An 18112-nucleotide genomic window follows, 5' to 3' on the forward strand; every position below is an offset into this window, starting at 1 on the left:
TCACATATACATTAGCGCAGATCTAGATCTGATCTTTGAAGTACATTTATATACCAGCCATACATAAAACGAAAAAAAAAAAAAAAAAAAAAAAAAAGAAATGAAAAAACTGACAACTCAGTCTGCAGTGTTATGCCATCATATAGATTTATATACCATCTAACACTGGTGGGACAGGTTTAAATAAACCTGTACAGAGAGAAAACTGGGGGTGGCCATTGTCAACCTTCTAAAAATGGTAGTCACCTTGATGCTACTGTCCTTAGGAGAAGTCCAGCCTGAGCTTTTCCTCTGTCACAGGAGTACAATTCATTTTGCACTCATGTGACCCATTTTTAGCAGAGAGCGGTCTGAAATCTGCTCTTCGCTGACGTCACTGCCATCAGTTAAGGCAGCGCGTCATCAAGACTTCCAAGTCGGGATCCGCCAGCTGCCCCGATTGATGGCAGTCTCAGCGAGCCGCTAAAACAGCCTCTACCCACCCCTCCACAGCTCAGCATGGAGAAGCAGAAAGGAAAGACGCTGACCGATAACAGCTTTCCACTCGGGGATCTGTGAGAACCGAGCCATCTGCAATGTTCAGTGGCTCGGTTCTCAGTGCAGAGATGGCGGGGGACAGCTGCAGCATCGGTCTGATGCTCCAGCCACCAAGGCAAGTATGAATCAAAGATGAAAATAAAACCCATACCTCTTAACACTGAGCCACTGACACGGAACAAGTACGCAGGAGTCAGAAATTTTGATCTGCATACTGATTTTGGCTCAAAAAGGTCAGAAGACAAATCAGCATGAGAGCCAAGGGAACTAGCATTTACAGGTGTAAAGGTCCTTTCACTTTTTTCTCTATGAGTTACTGGATTAATAAGGATATTTAAAGAAGATAACGGTTAGGTCATGTTATCTTCCAGTCAGCAATGAATCTGTTACCGTTCCAAAAAATTATAAAAAAAAAAAAAAAAAAAAAAAAAAAAAAAAAAAAGAAAGATAGTTAATAAAACATATTCAGTAGCTTTAGCATTTCCTTCCACCTGCTAAGCAATCTCAGGTATATCAGTTATAATAATCTCCATTACGTTTGTCCTCCCTAAATTACACATTTTTACTTGATAACAGCCTAATTAAGTTCTTCAAATAACGAGCAATAGCTGATATCGGTTCAACTTTTAATGTCCATTTTTGTTCAGACCTTGTACACAAGCACCGATGCGTTTCACAACATTCTGAGAATTACAAAGGCTGTAAAAACACCAACAAAAGTAGATGTTAACCACTTTGTCCTGGCGCCCCCCTGGAGCTTTAAGAGGTTTCAGATGCCAGGAGACAGGGGTTTTTAATCATGTGACCGCCGTGATTGGCTGTCATAACATGATCGGGAGCTTTCGGTTTGGCGCTGGTAACTGTTGGGAGCACACTTTCGGCACAGCTGTGTCTGCTAAATCGGTAAGCAAATAAGCGGCCACTCCGTGCCAAGGTCCTCCCACCAAAAGGCTGCATATTTGCGTACGGTCGGCACCTAGGGGTTAAATAAAATGTCTGTCCTGCATCAACACCAACTCAGGAGATGCTGGTGTATAGCAGTCCTTAAGGTGACTCTGTTGCTGAATTTAAAAATAAAAAAGCCCACTGTGCAAAAGACTATTTATACTTACCTGTCCACCCACAAGAAAAACCGGCTGCAGACGTTCAGCATCTGTCACACATTTCCAGGGGAGCTGGATGCCTGTGGTTCCATCTGACAGCTGCTACCAGTGTGGCTGGAGGCTAGAACAAAAACTTCCAGGTTTGTCAGATGCTGAAGATACTGACAGTGGGTTTGTTTGGCAAGAATGTAAAGATATGATGAACAGGAAAGTGTAGTTTTCTTTTGCAGAGTGTGCCAATTTTTATTTTTTTTTATCTCTATGGAGTCATTCTAAAAGGAATTTAAACACACGCACAAAATAAACTTTTTAACAAGTCCTCAGAAACTAATATAGGACTAGTCAGTATTATGGGAAACAAGCACCAAAAAGGATTTCTGAAAACTCAGAGCAGCTCACAGCCTGGATACGCTTTTTACAGCAAGACAACAGGAAATAAAAAATAGGATGTTCACGACAGTCCCAGATATCTGTCAAAGCCAATAAGAACCTGCTCCAAAATGCTTGTACAAAAGTGGTAAAAAGGACAGCTTTCTGCAACAATCCACTCAATGATAGAAGGCCAGCTTTATCGTATTCATGCAAGTTAGCTCATGGGGTCTTTCAGAGAGGAATCGCTGATGTAAGTCGACAGTTAAGACATGGGTTTGCATCTCCTGGATTTCTCAAGGAATCAACAGGTCACTATAGTGCAATGAAGAAAGTACAGATAGCGCAGTTGTTTAAGCCATCATAAGAGACCATAAAGATCCCCCAACTGAAATCTGCCTTCTTTTAATATTTAATTATAGGCACTGTATACAGAACACTTTTCTGCTTCTGCAAACAGTAATCCCAGCCTTTCAAAGTTATGCTCTAAGGGTTCGAGAGGCACATTTTAGATGTAGTGTGTAAAAGGGACAACAGCCCATGACTGCTTAAAACGCAGCTGTATGCGAAGCTCAGTATGAGCACCGGGTATCATTCTAATACAGCTTGATGTTCAACTGGAAGATCAAAGAAAAGATGGAGAAAGGCTAACTATTGTAAGAATGGAATTCAAAAAGAAGAAATCAGGAGCAGATGAAGTGGCAGTTGACGTTTTATGATCAGTCTTAAGAAAGCTGTTGTGCTTGATCGGGTTCCATCCTTATAGCTTCTTCATATCCAAGAGGCTGCAAAGAGTCTTCCCTCACCAGATCATTTTCACAATTTCCCAGCCTTCTTTTGAGACTTGCCCTCTCTGTCTGACAAACCTCCACCATATTGCTGCATTACTGGAGGTTTCAGAGAAGTCGAATCCATAAACATGCTGGGGATGTCACTTCCAAAATAGATCTTGTTGTTTGCAGCAATGGCTTGATACTTTATGAGCTCCAGATACTGGGGTGTCAGTTTCAACTAAAAAGGAGAACGTGAAAAATGTAGGAGGTACAGTTAAGTTAATGCACATAGAAAATATTTAGAAGCAATTTCTCTGCCATTATCCTCAATCACATCAAATACCAGGCACTTTCACGCCATTCCTTCCCAGACCAATTTTCAGCTTTTAGCGCTCTCGCACTTTCAATGACAATTGCGCGGCCATGCTACGCTGTACCCAAATGAAATTTTTATCCTTTTGTTCACACAAATAGTTTTTTCTTATGGTGGTATTTATTAACTACTGTTTTTTATTCTTTGTGAGACAAGCGAGAAAAAAAAGAAAGAAAAAAGACCGGAAATTTGGGGGGGGCCAATATTTGATTTTTTCAAATTTTAAAAGAAATCCAATAAAATCTAATTTTGTCATAAATTTAAGCCAAAATGTATTCTGCTACATGTCTTTGGTAATAAAAATCCCATTAAGTGTATACAAAGTTTAGGTGTCACGGACAGATGTGCGCAGGTGATCATTGGGACATGTGATTTTACTTTTACATATGTGGGGGATAGGTGTTTTTATTGTGTGGGGACAGTGTTTTGGGGACAGTGTGTGGGGACACTAGGCTGGTGATCAGTGTGTACAAAGCTGTAAAAAAAACGGCCCATACTCACTGACCACCAGCCGGCTGCAGAGATCCGCTCTCCTCACTGACAACTTCCGTGTGAGGAGAGGAGAGCCGATCGCCTAGCAACCGGCTCTCTATTTACATCACACACATGACGGCTGTGAGTGGACACAGCCATCATGCGATCAGGAGGGCCAATTACAGAGCCCTCCTGCGTACCGGAAATTGCGCCATGTCCCGGTGACACGGGCCGCGTCAGGGTGACAAGAGTGCATCGGGATCGCGCCGCTGCAGGGCACGATCCTCCTCCTTCTAAAGGAACTTTCCTGAACGTCCACTCAGGAGGAGGAAGCGCCCACCAGGCCGTATATATGCAGTGGCCAGGTGAAAATGTGGTTAAAGCAGAGGTAAACCCATCGATTTAACAGATTTAAAAAAAAAAAACTGTTACATTCCCAGTATACCGGGAAGGCTGTCACATTGGTTGTGCTCTCAACCAAACTGTCAAAACATTCAATAGCTGGTGTCATAACTGATCACATGTGCAGCATCAAGGCAGTTGAAGATCAAACAGAGGCCAAGATGGCAGCTTCCTTGGCTGAAAACGATAGGGGGGGGGGTTTACTTCCACTTTAGGTAAACCTGTCACACAGGGCAATTTAAACAGAACTACAGCATAGTTAATTTGAACTACAGCATTTTCCAAGCAATTGTACTCTTACCCTGTTAGCCTCTGTAAACTTCTCCGCAGTGTAAAATTCAGCATCTGCTCTGGCTTTTTCTCTGGCAAGGTAAGCTGAATCTGAGGTGAGAACACAAATGACAGGTGTTAAATGAGTAAGCTGAATCTCCATCTTGCACAGTTGTACATGCGCCTCTCTTATACTAGAATTAATCACATTGATTTCACTGAACTTCTCAATGTGCATTAGAAGCTGTATCAAGTCAGGCACCTAGTCTTTTCCTCCCCAGCCCTACTGTACCCGGTCTGCCCCTTTCATTCATTGGATTTCAGTCCCTTCAACCATAGAGGCTTAGCCTCACGTGTGGGCAACACCTAGGCTAGGACAGTCTGCATCCAAATGCAGTCTGCCTAGAAAAATACCCATTCCTTCAGAGAGACATCCGCCCATCAAGGCATTTCAACATACAGCAATTGCCTCAAAGAGCCAGCTGACTGCTTGCATCGGGGCTGATGCTCTTGATGAGTACTGAGGTTCTGAGAGGTTTTCAGGAAACTATGTACACCTCCCCACCAGCCATGATTAGCCTGCATTGCATAGTAAAGCAAACCCAGTCAGTGGGTCTAAAATAAGGTATTTAACAAAAACGAAAAGATTTTATTTAAAACATTTAAATTTGATGAGGAATACTGGTGCTGTCTAAAAGCAGAACCCCCAGACAAAATAACACAATTTAAATGGACACATTTTCAGTATTTACTAACCCAACTTAGCAACTTACTGTTCAGCCAGTCTTGTGTTTCACACAAATCTGCAGTGAATGAGCCCTAATGTAGGTGCACAATTTTCCTTCAGGTTAGAATTTCCTAACGCTTGATTTACATACTTGAACAAGTTAGTGCCTCACATTAGTATGTCACACAGGGAATTAGCATTTTTCGATGCTGCGGTCACTAATATCAGTCTCCATTTTCTCTTGGTGTACAGGGGGTTACAGTGGTTGTAAATGCCCTAAAGTACCCCCTTCTACTTGCCTAAGCCCGATTTCGATCCTGCAATGTGCACGAGAGCTGCTGCTGTCCCGGCCCTCTGCCTTCCTATTGGCTCAGAGACAGCAGCGGGAGCCACTGGCACCCGCTGCTGTCAATCACAGAGACTGAGGACGGAGCGGGGCAGGGCCAAGACACACAGTAGGGCTTGGGAGCAAGCATGCACAAGTACCAACATAGCAAGCAGCTTGTTATGGAAGCACGGTGGGATGGAGGCCGACGGGAACATTGTTATTGCTGCCGGTATACAATGGGGTCCTGGGGAGGGCTCCACCATTGTTTCCAGTTTTGTTTGGCACACATCAAGAGAAAGCTTTTCTGTATATTCTTGTTCTGACAACTGTTAAATAGACAGGAAATGGAGGAGGAATCTGCCCAAACAAGGACACAGACCAATAAATACATTTTTTTTAAAGCGGTACTCAACTTAATTAAAATGTTTTCCTCAAGCAAACAAGCCTTCAAATGGCCGGTGTCATATCTGTTCCCATAGGCAGTACCATGGCAACTGCAGATTGAACAGAGGCCAAGATGGCTGCTTCCTTGGTTGTAAAGAATAGCAAGCCTTAAATCAACTTTAACAGAGTTTCTAACCCTACCCCCACACTAACGAAAATCTTAAAGCAGAACCCCAACCATTGTTTCCCCTTTTCGTGAATTCTTCTGGCTGGTCTGGTGACCAGGTTTATCTTCCAATGGCAGCAGGGGGGCAGAAATTCTTCCAGAACTTAACAGCGATTACACAATGATGGGGTGTACTGCAAGCCCAGCCTGCATGATGACACACCCTAGGGATGGATGCGCCTATTCTACCAGCAAGAGACTAACTGGGTTTACCACACATTTTACAGCGATATGACATAGGATACAGACCTTCAATCTCAGAAATGCGTTTCTCGGTTTCTTTCTCCATTACTTTTTGTTGATCGTGAATTTTTGCCACTTGTGCAACTTTTTCTGCCTCTGGCAATGAAAACACAGCAAAACGCATGGTTAATGACTTCATACTGAAAGAACAAAAAAAGGTTAGGACTATTTTTTTAAAACCAAAAATATAGCTAGTTTTTCAACAAATTTCCTTTTTAAGTCCAAGAATGTTATGTATACACTGTAAAAAAGGTGTCACAAATTCCTGCAAATACCCTTGAGGAAGAAATGCGACAATGTGTCGGCACACATTGAAGAGGGGCATAGGACAGTGTACAAGTACTTATAGTATTTTTTTTTCTTTGCATATATTAACTGGATGGTATCGGCCTATACTGGGAGTTTTAAAAAAGGAGGAAATTGGCAGCGAGGAAGCTTGGATTGCCATTCATTCTCCATAGCCCGGGGTGAGGTTAAAAAGCTCATGTAGACCATACTTAAGGTGAGAATGTTACTGGAGGTGGGAGCACTTTTGTGGCAACACATTTGTCATACAAGCACAAGGAAGGAGCAGAAGAGATAAGTTATTTATGCCCTGGAATCGCATGCAACGGTGATTTTTATTGTATGCATTTGTTTTAAGAAAGCACCAAGTTTAGGTTAAATACATGTTTATGTACATAATCTTAATATTCACATTTTGAATTTGTTGATCTTTTTGTATACACTGGTATTTAGAGAGCTTTGTAGCACGGCACAATTTATGGATAAATATTTGCAAATGCCTGTCCAGGTATGGGTTTTTGACATTTCTGTGCTATGTGAAAAAAATAGGATTTTTGTACTCACCGTAAAATCCATTTCTCTTTCGTTCATAGACGGACACAGCCTTCTTTGACCTTAGGGTTATGCTTCTTCCTACCAGGAGATTTAGGCAGAATTCTACAGCACTTAAGGTGTTAAAACCTTTCCTTCATGCCGCTCCTCCGAGGGGGCGTGGCGCCCCCAGGCATAACCCACACCCTGCTCTAGCAGCCTCAGATCGTAACAAGCAGTACAAACAAAGGAGGGGTGGGTGCCGTGTCTGTCTATGAACTCAGAGAAATGGATTTTACGGTGAGTACAAAAATCCTATTTTCTCTTTCGTTCATAGATGGACACAGCCTTCTTTGACCTTAGGGACGTCCCCAAGCAGTGTCAAAAATTTTTGAGGGGTGGGAAAAACACAGCAAAAACAGGTTACACCCCAAACAAAACCGGAGTTACTCAACGGAGAAACTCCAACCTTAAACTGCCGCCTGTAACACCCTGCGGCCAAAGGAGGCATCAGAAGATGCACTCACATCCACCTTATAAAACTTTGAAAAAGTGTGGACCGATGACCAGGTCGCAGCCTTACACACCTGTAACACAGAGGCTTGATGTCGGAAAGCCCAAGAGGCCCTGGTCGAATGCGCCGTGACCCGAAAAGGAGGCGCCCGCCTCTTCAGGGCATAGGCCTGAAGCACAACCTGTCGGATCCACCTGGAAATGGTGGCCAACGAGACTGCTAGGCCCTTACTGGGACCGGACACTGACACGAACAGCGAGTCCGACTTCCAGAACGGAGCTGTCGCCGACAAGTAAACTCGAAGGGCCCGAACCACATCCAGAGAATGTAAATTGGCCTCCTTCGGGTTCTTCGGCTGAGGACATAAGGATGGAAGAACAATGTCCTCGTTAATGTGAAAGGCCGAAACGACCTTCGGAAGAAAAGAGGGCTGCGGGCGCAGCACCGCCTTATCCTGATGGATGACCAAGTAGGGGGCCTTGCAAGACAAGGCTGCCAGTTCAGATAGAGGCAATAGCTACCAGAAAGACCACCTTCTGCGACAGAGTCAGCAAAGGGATCTCCCGAATGTCCTCAAAGGGGGCACGCTGAAGCGCCGAGAGGACCAAATTCAAGTCCCATGAAGGCAGTGGAGGGCGAACCGGAGGGGCCACATGACGGATCCCCTGCACAAACGTGCGAATCAAGGAGTGCGCTGCCAAGGGACGCTGAAAATAAACAGCCAGAGCAGAAATCTGACTCTTGATCGTGCTCAAGGCAAGAGCCTGGTCCACTCCCCGCTGTAGGAAGAGCAGGATCCGGGACACCACGTATGAACGGGGGTGCCACTTCATCTCCTCACACAGAGATATATGCTTTCCATGTACAATGATAAATTTTCCGAGAAGTGGACTTCCGTGCACGCAGCATGGTAGAGATCAGTACCTGGCTCTCAACAGCCACACCGTTAAAGCCAGTGACCGTAAAGCAGGATGGAAGATCGGATCCTGAGACAGGAGATCTTCCCTCAGGGGTAGACGCCAGGGGTCGTCTGCCACCAGACGTACCAGGTCCGCGTACCAAGAGCGACGTGGCCAGTCTGGGGCGATCAGGATTGTTGGAATCCCTTCAGCATCCACCCTGCGCAGCAGGCGAGGGAGGAGCTTTAGAGGAGGGAAGGCGTAAATCAGGCGATAGTGACCCCAGGGAGCCACCAACGCGTCTGACGCATCCGCCCACTGGTCTTTTGACCTGGCCACGAACCGTGGCACCTTCAGATTGAGACGGGACGCCAGAAGGTCCAAGTCTGGAGTGCCCCATTTTTGGCACAGGTTCTGAAACACCTCCGGGTGGAGAGACCACTCCCCTGGATCCAGAGTCGTGCGACTTAGGAAGTCGGCTTCCCAATTCTGAACCCCCGGAATGTAAACCATTCCTTATATAACATATTGTCCAAATAAGGAACACAGGGGAACACTTTAGCGGTACGTGGCGGTTTGCGGAATCCAAAAGGGACAGACACTGCTGGTGTCTCCGCCACATCCTCCATTTTTAGTCTCACGCACCGCAGTAATAAGAGCTCCAACAAATTCCTTGTCAGCCGACTCTGCAGCAGAGTCATCCTCGCTGTCCATGTGGGTTAAGCCCGGATCCTCTGACATTACAGAACCAGAAGCAGCAACAGCATGATCTGATTCTGCGTCAGATATATCCCCAGAGAAGCAGACTCAGGGAGGGGGCGCTTTTTACCCCCCATCCGAGCACTGGCTGCTTCAAACCTGGTGAGAAAGGACTCCAGGACAGCCGACATTGCCTCAACAGATGTGGCAGGGGAAGGGGCGTTAAGGGTTAACTCAGGCATTGTTAGGAATGAGGGGCCTGATTCAGGCTCCATAGTGCAGCTGCCGTGTCACCCCCACTGCCAAAGCAAAAAAAAATCCCCCACAGGTCACCTCCTGGCCGCTAGAACAGTATGGGGCCCCTGGGACTCACAACCCTCCCGGTACAGCGCAGTCTGTGAAGGACAAGATGTGCTGATAGAAAGCCTGCAGCGCAGTGTCTGTCCCCTCAGACGGATTTGCGGTCTTTTTCCCCACTGCCGAAACGTCACAAGAGGCCAAGCAAAAAGGCAAAATGGCCGCCGAAAGCTGAAAAAACAGCACTGGACCACAAGAAAATAGCCGCCGAACAATATAAGGCGCGGCTCCGGCAAAATGGCCGCTGTGGTGCAGATTTAAAAAGACAGTGTACCTCAAACTGTCGCACAAAAAAATCACCATACAGTAAAAGTCCAGAAGTGAACACCACAGTCCCCTGCAGTGACACACACAGCCCCCGCTACACCACGGGTCCAGTGAACATGAGCCCCAGAAAAAAAAAACCCTGTACAGCCGTCACCCAAAAAGGGAAGGAGGGAGAGGAATAAGGGAGAGAGGAAAGCAGGGAAAAAACCCTCAGTCGACCTCCCAAGGGAAACATTCCAGCCAGACCACTTACCTGAGTAAGAGGCCACTACTTACTCGTCCTGCGACAACCCGGCTGAAATATCCCAGACAGAACCAACGTCCGCAAACGGCATGGCTGTCGGCCAGACACACTGTGACAAAGCCATAAAAGACCGGTCATATGTGTGCCCTAGAACCAAAGTTCCCCGGCCGCCCCTGGAGCAACGGGGCCTGTCGTGGACATCCCAAAGCTGAGCTAAGGGCCGGCACACGCTCGAAGGCCGAACCTGGGGGGACTACAAGGGTCGAGGACCCAGCCTGTCACCCAGTCAGCTGTTGATAGAAGAATCACAGGATTCAAAAAATGCAGGAACAAAATAATAAAAAGCGAGAAAAATCACAAGAAAAAAAAACTCCAGAGTCCAGGACTCCAGAGAGAGAGTCGCAGGGTGTGGGTTATGCCTGGGGGAGCCACGCCCCCTGGGAGGAGCGGCATGAAGGAAAGGTTTTAACACCTTAAGTACTGTAGAATTCTGCCTAAATCTCCTGGTAGGAAGAAGCATAACCCTAAGGTCAAAGAAGGCTGTGTCCGTCTATGAACGAAAGAGAAATAGTACATTTTGTAAATTGAATTGGAAACAAAGATAAGTTAAGGCGTCAAACGCTACACTGTGGGAGGCAGGAGAGAAAACCAAAAACACACAGCTGGGAAATAGGTAAAAGCTCTTTGCCATTCAGCAAACCTGTTGCTATGCCTGAATTCAGCTTCACTAAAGAAAATCTGTCAAGAGACAAGTATTTCAAGAATATTTTTAACCATTTTGATGCTTGTATAGCTTTTTTGGAGATTAGTCATTTATTGAATATACTTAAAGCGGTTCTCCACCCTAAAGTGGAGTCCCGCTGATCGGAACCCTCCCCCCCCTCCGGTGTCACATTTGACACCTTTCAGGGGGGAGGGGGGTGCAGATACCTGTCTAAAGACAGGTATTTGCACCCACTTCCGGCCCGGCATTCACGGGCAAAAGACGGGCATTCCGTCACATCCCGTCGCCCCCCCCGTTGTGTGCTGGGAACACTCGGCTCCCAGCACACAGCGGGAGCCAATCGGCGGGCGCGGCGCGACTCGCGCATGCGCCGTAGGGAACCGGGCAGTGAAGCCGCAGCGCTTCACTTCCTGGTTCCCTCAGCGTGGATGGCGGGGGGAGCAGCAGAGTGACGAGCGATCGCTCGTCATCTACTGCGATCGGCGCTGGACTCCAGGACAGGTAAGTGTCCTAATATTAAAAGTCAGCAGCTGCAGTATTTGTAGCTGCTGGCTTTTAATATATTTTTCCCATGGCACATCCGCTTTAAGATTAGATTTAAGGAGCTTGGAGTAATCTGCCATTTTGTAGGGAGCCTTGCAGTGTTTCTGCATTTATAAAAATGTTCTCACTTTCTACGATTTAACCCCATTTTTAATTTCTGCCGTTTATGTGACTCAGGACAGGTGAAGTTCAGGAGTTCAAACTGTGTGTGAATAGGTAAAAGGTGCTTGTCAAGGCAAGCTTTTAACTAGATCAGAAGAGGGAATTACCTCAGCGATATTAACCGTTTCAGGTCTGCCCTATGGCAGTTTTACAGCTACAGGGCAGCACCTGTGTGATCCGGCTCTTCCAGGGAGGACACACACACACACACACACTCACTCGTGTGCTGCTGGCGGCTCGCTCCCGATGAGATCACACACACACACTGTGGAAGCCCAGCAGCGGATACCACGGACTTGATGTCGGTCAGCACCCCGCCAATGATTCAAAAAGGCAAAACAGCAGTCTGCCCAAGGCAGAGCGCCGTTCTGTCAGTAGGGAAGGCATGGATCAGTGTTCCTGCAAACCAGGAACAAGGATCCATGCCTTCCCATTATAAAAGCACCACCATCAGTTTAGAGAAACACATGCTAGGCAGACATTTAACCCTTTGATCGCCCCTGATGCTAACCCTTTCCCAGCCAGTGTCATTAGTACAGTGACCGTGCATATTTTTTTTAGCACTGATCGCTGTATTAGTGTCACTGGTCCCCAAAAAGTGACGCTTAATGGGATTTTTTGTTTACCAAAAATATGAAACAATACAGTTTGGACTAAATCTATGAAAAAAATCATTTTTTTTTCAAAATGGTCAGTCTGTTTATAGCAAAAAAAATAAAACAGAGGCATTCAAAGACCACCAAAAGAAATCTCTATTTGTGGGGGGAGGTTCACAAATGTTATTTGGGTGCATCGAACAACTGCGCTATTGTCAGTTAAAGAAAAGCAGTGCCATATCACAAAAATGGCCTGGTCATGAAAGTGGTTAAAGCCGAATTTAAAGTGGAGGGTCCGCCAAATTTTTTTTATGTATATATTTATTTTTTTAATTAAAAGCCAGCAGCTACAAATACTGCAGCTGCTGACTTTAAAAATATGGACACTTACCTGTCCAGCGTGCCCGCGATGTCGTCAGCCGAAGGGCAAGCAAACGCTCGTCCCTCGGCTGCACCCACCACCATCCTTGGTGAGGGAATCGGGGGGAAAAAAAAAAAAAGCTTTGCGGCTTCAATGCCTGGTTCCCTACTGCGCATGTGCGAGTAGAGCGGTGCGCCGTCACTGGTCCCCGCTCTCTCCTGGAAACAGTGCGTTTCCCAGAAGACAGTGGGGTGTGCGGTAGGGGCGGGACTGCCGCAGAGTATTCCCAGAAGTGAGTGCAAATACCTGTCTTAGACATCTGCACCCCCCTGAAAGGTGCCAAATGTGACATAGGAGGGTTCTGAAAAGTGGAAGTTCCATTTTTGGGTGGAACTCTGCTTTAATTTTGCCTACTAAAGTATGTGAATAAAGTATTGATGCAACTTAACTACATTTCAAAAATCTCACTTTTGTCATTTCTAGACAAGACCCATGCAACTTTTCTATCAACTCACATGAGAAAAGCACAAGAGTTGTCATTGTCTGAAGTTCACTAAAAGTTGTCACACACAAATAACAGTAGAAATTCCTGGTAAATTAAAATTACCATAACTGCACTTGATAAATTGGGAAGTTTTGTTCACGCCTAAAGTTTTTTTTTTATTCTATTTAATATTGTTAGACATGTATACTGTATATAAATTTTATTCGATATATTGAAGTAAAGCATGCTGATTTTTAGTCATGTATACAGTACATTACATTTATCAGGAAAAGTTCCTAATACTTTTGGCCATGTACTTGAGATATTCAACAGTTTAAAAAGTAGCATTACATTTTAAAAAGTGGTTGCAAACCCCTTAGCGCAGCAATGTCAGTGCTGAGATGGCTGAAATCTTCCCCCGGTTTCCCTTCCTGGTTTGATGCCTCCAGCTAAAGGAGTGGCTGGGGGTACGATGACGTCACTCCTTCGCATCTGCACAAGAGCCGTCAATTCTGGCATGGGCTCTGAAGGTCCAGCACTGTAAGCACGACCTTCAGAGCGCATGCGCCGATATCATCAGCTACATGCAATCTGAATATCTCCTAAACTGTGCAAGTTTAGGAGATATTCACAATACCTACAGGCGGGCCTTATTACAGGCTTGCCTGTAGGTACAAGTGGTTTAACTGAGTTTACAACCACTTTAAACTAGATTCTGCCTTCTTGATAAATAGATACCGTATTTTTCGCTCTATAAGACGCACCTGACCATAAGATACACCTATATTTTAGAGGAGGAAAACAAGAAAAAAAAATATTTTGAACCAAATGGTGTACTAAAATATTTACCATGAAATCTGACCTGTGCCATCGCATGGGGTAACAGTAAAAAGAATTTAAGTAACCATCAACCAATCAGATTTTTTTTTTATTAATCCCACCCCCAGACCGGTAGGATGTCACAAATCCCGTCAAAACAGCTCAAATAATCCAAATTCATTAGCACAAATTCACAGAATTAAGAGAAAACATATCAAATGAAGGGAATAGTAAAATGACATGCTGTTTAGTGCCTTTATAGTACCTATTATCAAAATGGCATAGTCCCCAATCATCGTGGGGAAGGACCAGCTGTCAGGAAGCATCTGTTCTAGATCGGCGCCAGTGCAGGGATTGAAAGCTGTGGGTGGAGATCGTGGCAGCAATCGCAGACCGTGCTTACACCATGCAGCGGCGGTATCCAAGTTAACCAGGAACACTGTAGTGTCGGGGGGGCGCTGTGACGTGAACGACGTGTGACGGTAGACGTTGTTGCTAGGATGCTAGGCTTACAACATCCACCGCCGGCTGCACATGTGGGTTGTGCCGGCGGTAGCCGAGTCACGAGGGACGCTGCTGGGCAGTGGCTGGGGGATTGCCAGAGGCAGGGGGGGGGTGCCTCATATACATTTGGATCATAAGACGCAGGGACATTTTTCACCATATTTTTTGGGGGGGAAAGCGCGTCGTATGGTCCGAAAAATACAGTAATACTTGAATTCAATTTCTAACATACTCAATGCAGTATTGTAGTTGCAAACTTACCAATAACAGCTTTTTTCCTTTCTGTCTCTGCTTCCTTCTCAACCACTTTCTGCCTCTGTGCAGCAATCAGTAGCTTGGTTTTCTCCCCTTCCCTGAGGAAAAAGGTAAACACAGGTCAGGTAAATACACAAGTCAGGTTTTACATGCTACACATTTTGATAAACGATAGAGAACATTGACATCTTCAGCATTTTGGACGTGTCTGTTTTGTTAGGTTAAAATAAAATCAGTTGCAGTTCTGTGAAATAAATCCGCTCTTAGGCCTTCTTCACACGACCATTTAGCCACATACACAGTCAGCTCGCAAATCTGTCCCGCAGCGCAGGTAACCGTGTGGTGTGCGGCTACAGCTGCAACCAGCCTCATTAGTTTACACAGGCAGAGCGGCCACCGCAATTCACACAAACCTGTGACTCCAGTGGCACGAATCTGTGGGAAGGAGGCTCTAACAAACAAATTCTCCCTCTATTCCTGTTCTGGTGACAATTAAAATGTTCCCCTTGCGTTCAGTTCCAGTCACAGTGGTCACCAGGACAAAGAGTAGTAATCCCCCTAGCAGGGACACAGATGGCAATTAAAAACTGACACCCGTCCTCTTCACACCTCCATTTAAAACCTGTGGCATTAGGATACACTTTAACCCTTTTGCTGCCACCAACCCGCTTTCCCCCTCAGTGTTCCTTTCCGATCTCCCTCAGGCTCTTCATGAGCTCCGATCAAGTTAACACCTCTCACCCATCACTTTGCTTCCCAGTCCCTACCTTTACTTGGATCCCGTCAATGTCCTCTGTGTGCCCACATCTCTCCCCCACCTCAATGTATCTCAAGATACTCCTGAGCTCTCCATGTGCTCCGATGTGGCTGCCACTAAACCATCTACTGCTTACGCCTGTCTTACTTTTCTCCCCAGTCTGTCTACTCTTCCTGTCCTGCCATACTATGTGCAGCTCAGTGATGTCACCACATTTACAAAAGGTAATAACTGAGTTTGCAAAAGGGCATTTGGTGCTCACAAAATGGATTTATATTCTTTGTGGTTATTGAGCAAATTAAAGTTTGTGCCCAAAGTTCAGCTTTAATACATAGGGCTTGAACGGTTTTGTTTGGGGACTAAACCCTGATCCATTGGTCATCCCCCCATCCAAAGAGAGCACTTTAGTGATCAAATAGGATATTCTCACTGGACAGAAAGTAGCAAGTAGATTGGGTTCACTCCAGAACTAGGGGAAGTCAAGTATTTATTAGCTCAGCGAGTTTCTGAAGGGTACATAGAGAATGGTTTTCTGATAAATAAAAGCTACTATTTTATTATAGTCTTTCCTTTGTATTTTAGATTTCACTCAAGTCTTAAAACTTATTTTTTAACTATAATGCCTATCACTAGCAAAATATTAGGGGTATAATACGCCTGTCATGCTTGCACTATATTTGTTCGCTGAAGAACTTATGTTCTTTTCTTTGAGAAAATCTTTAAAATGTGTAACTGTTGCAAAAAAAAAAAAACTGGAATGCTAATTGCTGAAGTCATAAAGAAGAAGAAAAAAAACCCACAACAGTAAAACATTTTTTTCTATGGAATATGACTGACAAACATTTTTATATCTACGTTACACTTTGTAGGTCAGCCAAGTGACTTACATTAGTTCGAAGTTTCTGCGAATAGCTTCTGGAATCTTTGGCTTAGTTACACGTACACCCTAAACAGCAAAATTACAGACAATATCACAGAATATCTTGTACAATCATAATAATTATTCAATAAAGTTATTATTTGGAAGCCATTTAATACCTGTATTGTGAGTCCAGGGGCCATGGAATTAAGTTCTATCTGTAGTGACAGTTTAAGGTTCTCATCAATCTGATCTATAAGACACACAATGAAAATTGTTAAGTGACCTTCCTAAATAAAACAGATTCAGTTTACAAGAATAAAAACACTGAGTATTTGTGACTTTCTTAAATAGAAAGCAATCTGTAAACCATTTTTGATAAACAGCATACAGGGAGTACCTCTAATGTTTGTACTTGGTGCTCTCCATAATAATTTTCTTTAGCCTTTCAACAGAGGAATGCTATTATAGACAGAGTGGGTGACACTGAAATAAACAGAGGCCTCATACACAGGGGGAGAGGCAGATGATGTATAAAGCAGCTATTCTGGATAAGGAGATTTGCCAACTACAATAGACATTGTGGGCTTGGCTGCTTTCCGCAAGATTAGTTTACACCCTGTTCACACTGAATGCGGCTTTGAAATCGCGATACTTGAGCATGATTTCAAAGCCGCTGGTCAATGCTATTTTATGTGCAGTTTCATGCACAGATGTCTATGCAAGTCGCACATGAAATTGCCAAAAATAGTGCAGGAACCTTTTTGCGCCGAGCAGCACTGTGCGTCAATGGACAGAAAGCTGCTCAGGATTGAGCACGCACATGTGCCATCATAGGATGCAGCCTCCCATGGGGGCACACCGAGAATGGGGATCCAAGAAGAGGGGGCTGTTCTGTGCAAAACCAGAGCTACATTAATAGAATTATTATAAAAAATAAAAGGGTGAAATGTTTCTTCCACAAATTGTGAATTATTCCAAAAAGTACACTTACAATTGTGTTAAAAAGGAAGTAAAGTTCCACAAATTACTTTTAGGTAAACCTCATTATAGACATACCATAGGTAGTGTAAATATCTCCTAAACAGGGAGCCTGCTGCAGCTCTGAGATCTTGGCACGGGAGGGCTTAGTTTTAAGGCAAGTTTAATAAAATGTGATAGTATGTGATGCAAACTAGAACATTATGCCTTTACCTTACAGGGTGTAAAAACAAAAAAACATCCAAAGTCCAGCGGTTTACAACTGCTTTAAAGCTGAACTCTGGGTTTTGTGCATTTCTTTAAGATCTGTGCAGTAAACCCATCTAAAAAGGCTGCCCTGTGCAGGAGCTTCCTGTATACAGACAGTCACTGGTACTCTCTCCTTGTGAAGAGTGACTGGTCTGGTTCCTCTAGTATTTTCAAGTAATCCTGCAGTGAATGGTTGAGCCTGCCGAGTCCCTCTCACAGCTCTGATATCTTGCACAGTCATGTTTCTGCTACCTTTATATGGTTAGATTTGGGTTTGTAAAGGTGTTTGGTGCACACAAAGTGGATTTGAAATACTTTGGGGCTATAAAGAATAACTGAAGTTTTTGGGGCTGGAGTTCAGCTTTACGTGTACTACTTTGAAAGGTAAAGAAAGAGCAACATTGTGTATTTTCAGTATAAACAGAAAAATTGCTTTTTAAAATGTCAATTTAAGTATTAATTATTCTGAAAGAAGCTATCCTTGCCGATTACTCCTATGCAGTTCACTTACCAAACAGCTCTATATACACTTCTTGCAGTGTGTGAACACTGCAAAACTGATTCAGTTCATGATGGATTTTGTTAAAAATTAAAGCTTTGTCATAATCCGCTGTGTAGTTCCGCACAATATCATACACTATAAAAAGAAAGAAAACATATTTCAAAGTACATTAACATTGCAGTAAGCAGGTGATGCTGCAAGGCTCATTTTCATAAACAAAATTAGGTCTATAAAGCAGATGCTGTCTGCCATAATAGGAACCGTCACACCATATTTTCCATAAGCAATGATTTAGAAGTCCCTACAGGGGG

The 18112-nt window shown here is 44.4% G+C and overlaps 1 protein-coding gene across 1 annotated transcript in view; it reads right to left on the bottom strand.

Moving 5' to 3' along the window:
- Positions 1-850: 850 nt before the first annotated feature.
- Positions 851-18112, bottom strand: part of LOC120909014 (erlin-1-like) — a 55168-nt gene continuing 37906 nt past the window's right edge. Inside the window, exons 6-12 of the mRNA XM_040320588.1 lie at positions 17811-17936; positions 16249-16322; positions 16098-16156; positions 14460-14551; positions 6216-6305; positions 4333-4412; positions 851-3020 (exon numbers count right to left, since the gene is read on the bottom strand). Of these exons, the coding sequence (XP_040176522.1) occupies positions 2826-3020; positions 4333-4412; positions 6216-6305; positions 14460-14551; positions 16098-16156; positions 16249-16322; positions 17811-17936 (716 nt within the window). The 3' untranslated portion in view covers positions 851-2825. The remainder of the gene's footprint in view (positions 3021-4332; positions 4413-6215; positions 6306-14459; positions 14552-16097; positions 16157-16248; positions 16323-17810; positions 17937-18112) is intronic.

The sequence above is a fragment of the Rana temporaria genome, chromosome 8 (genome assembly GCF_905171775.1).
Source record: "Rana temporaria chromosome 8, aRanTem1.1, whole genome shotgun sequence".
Taxonomy (NCBI): domain Eukaryota; kingdom Metazoa; phylum Chordata; class Amphibia; order Anura; family Ranidae; genus Rana; species Rana temporaria.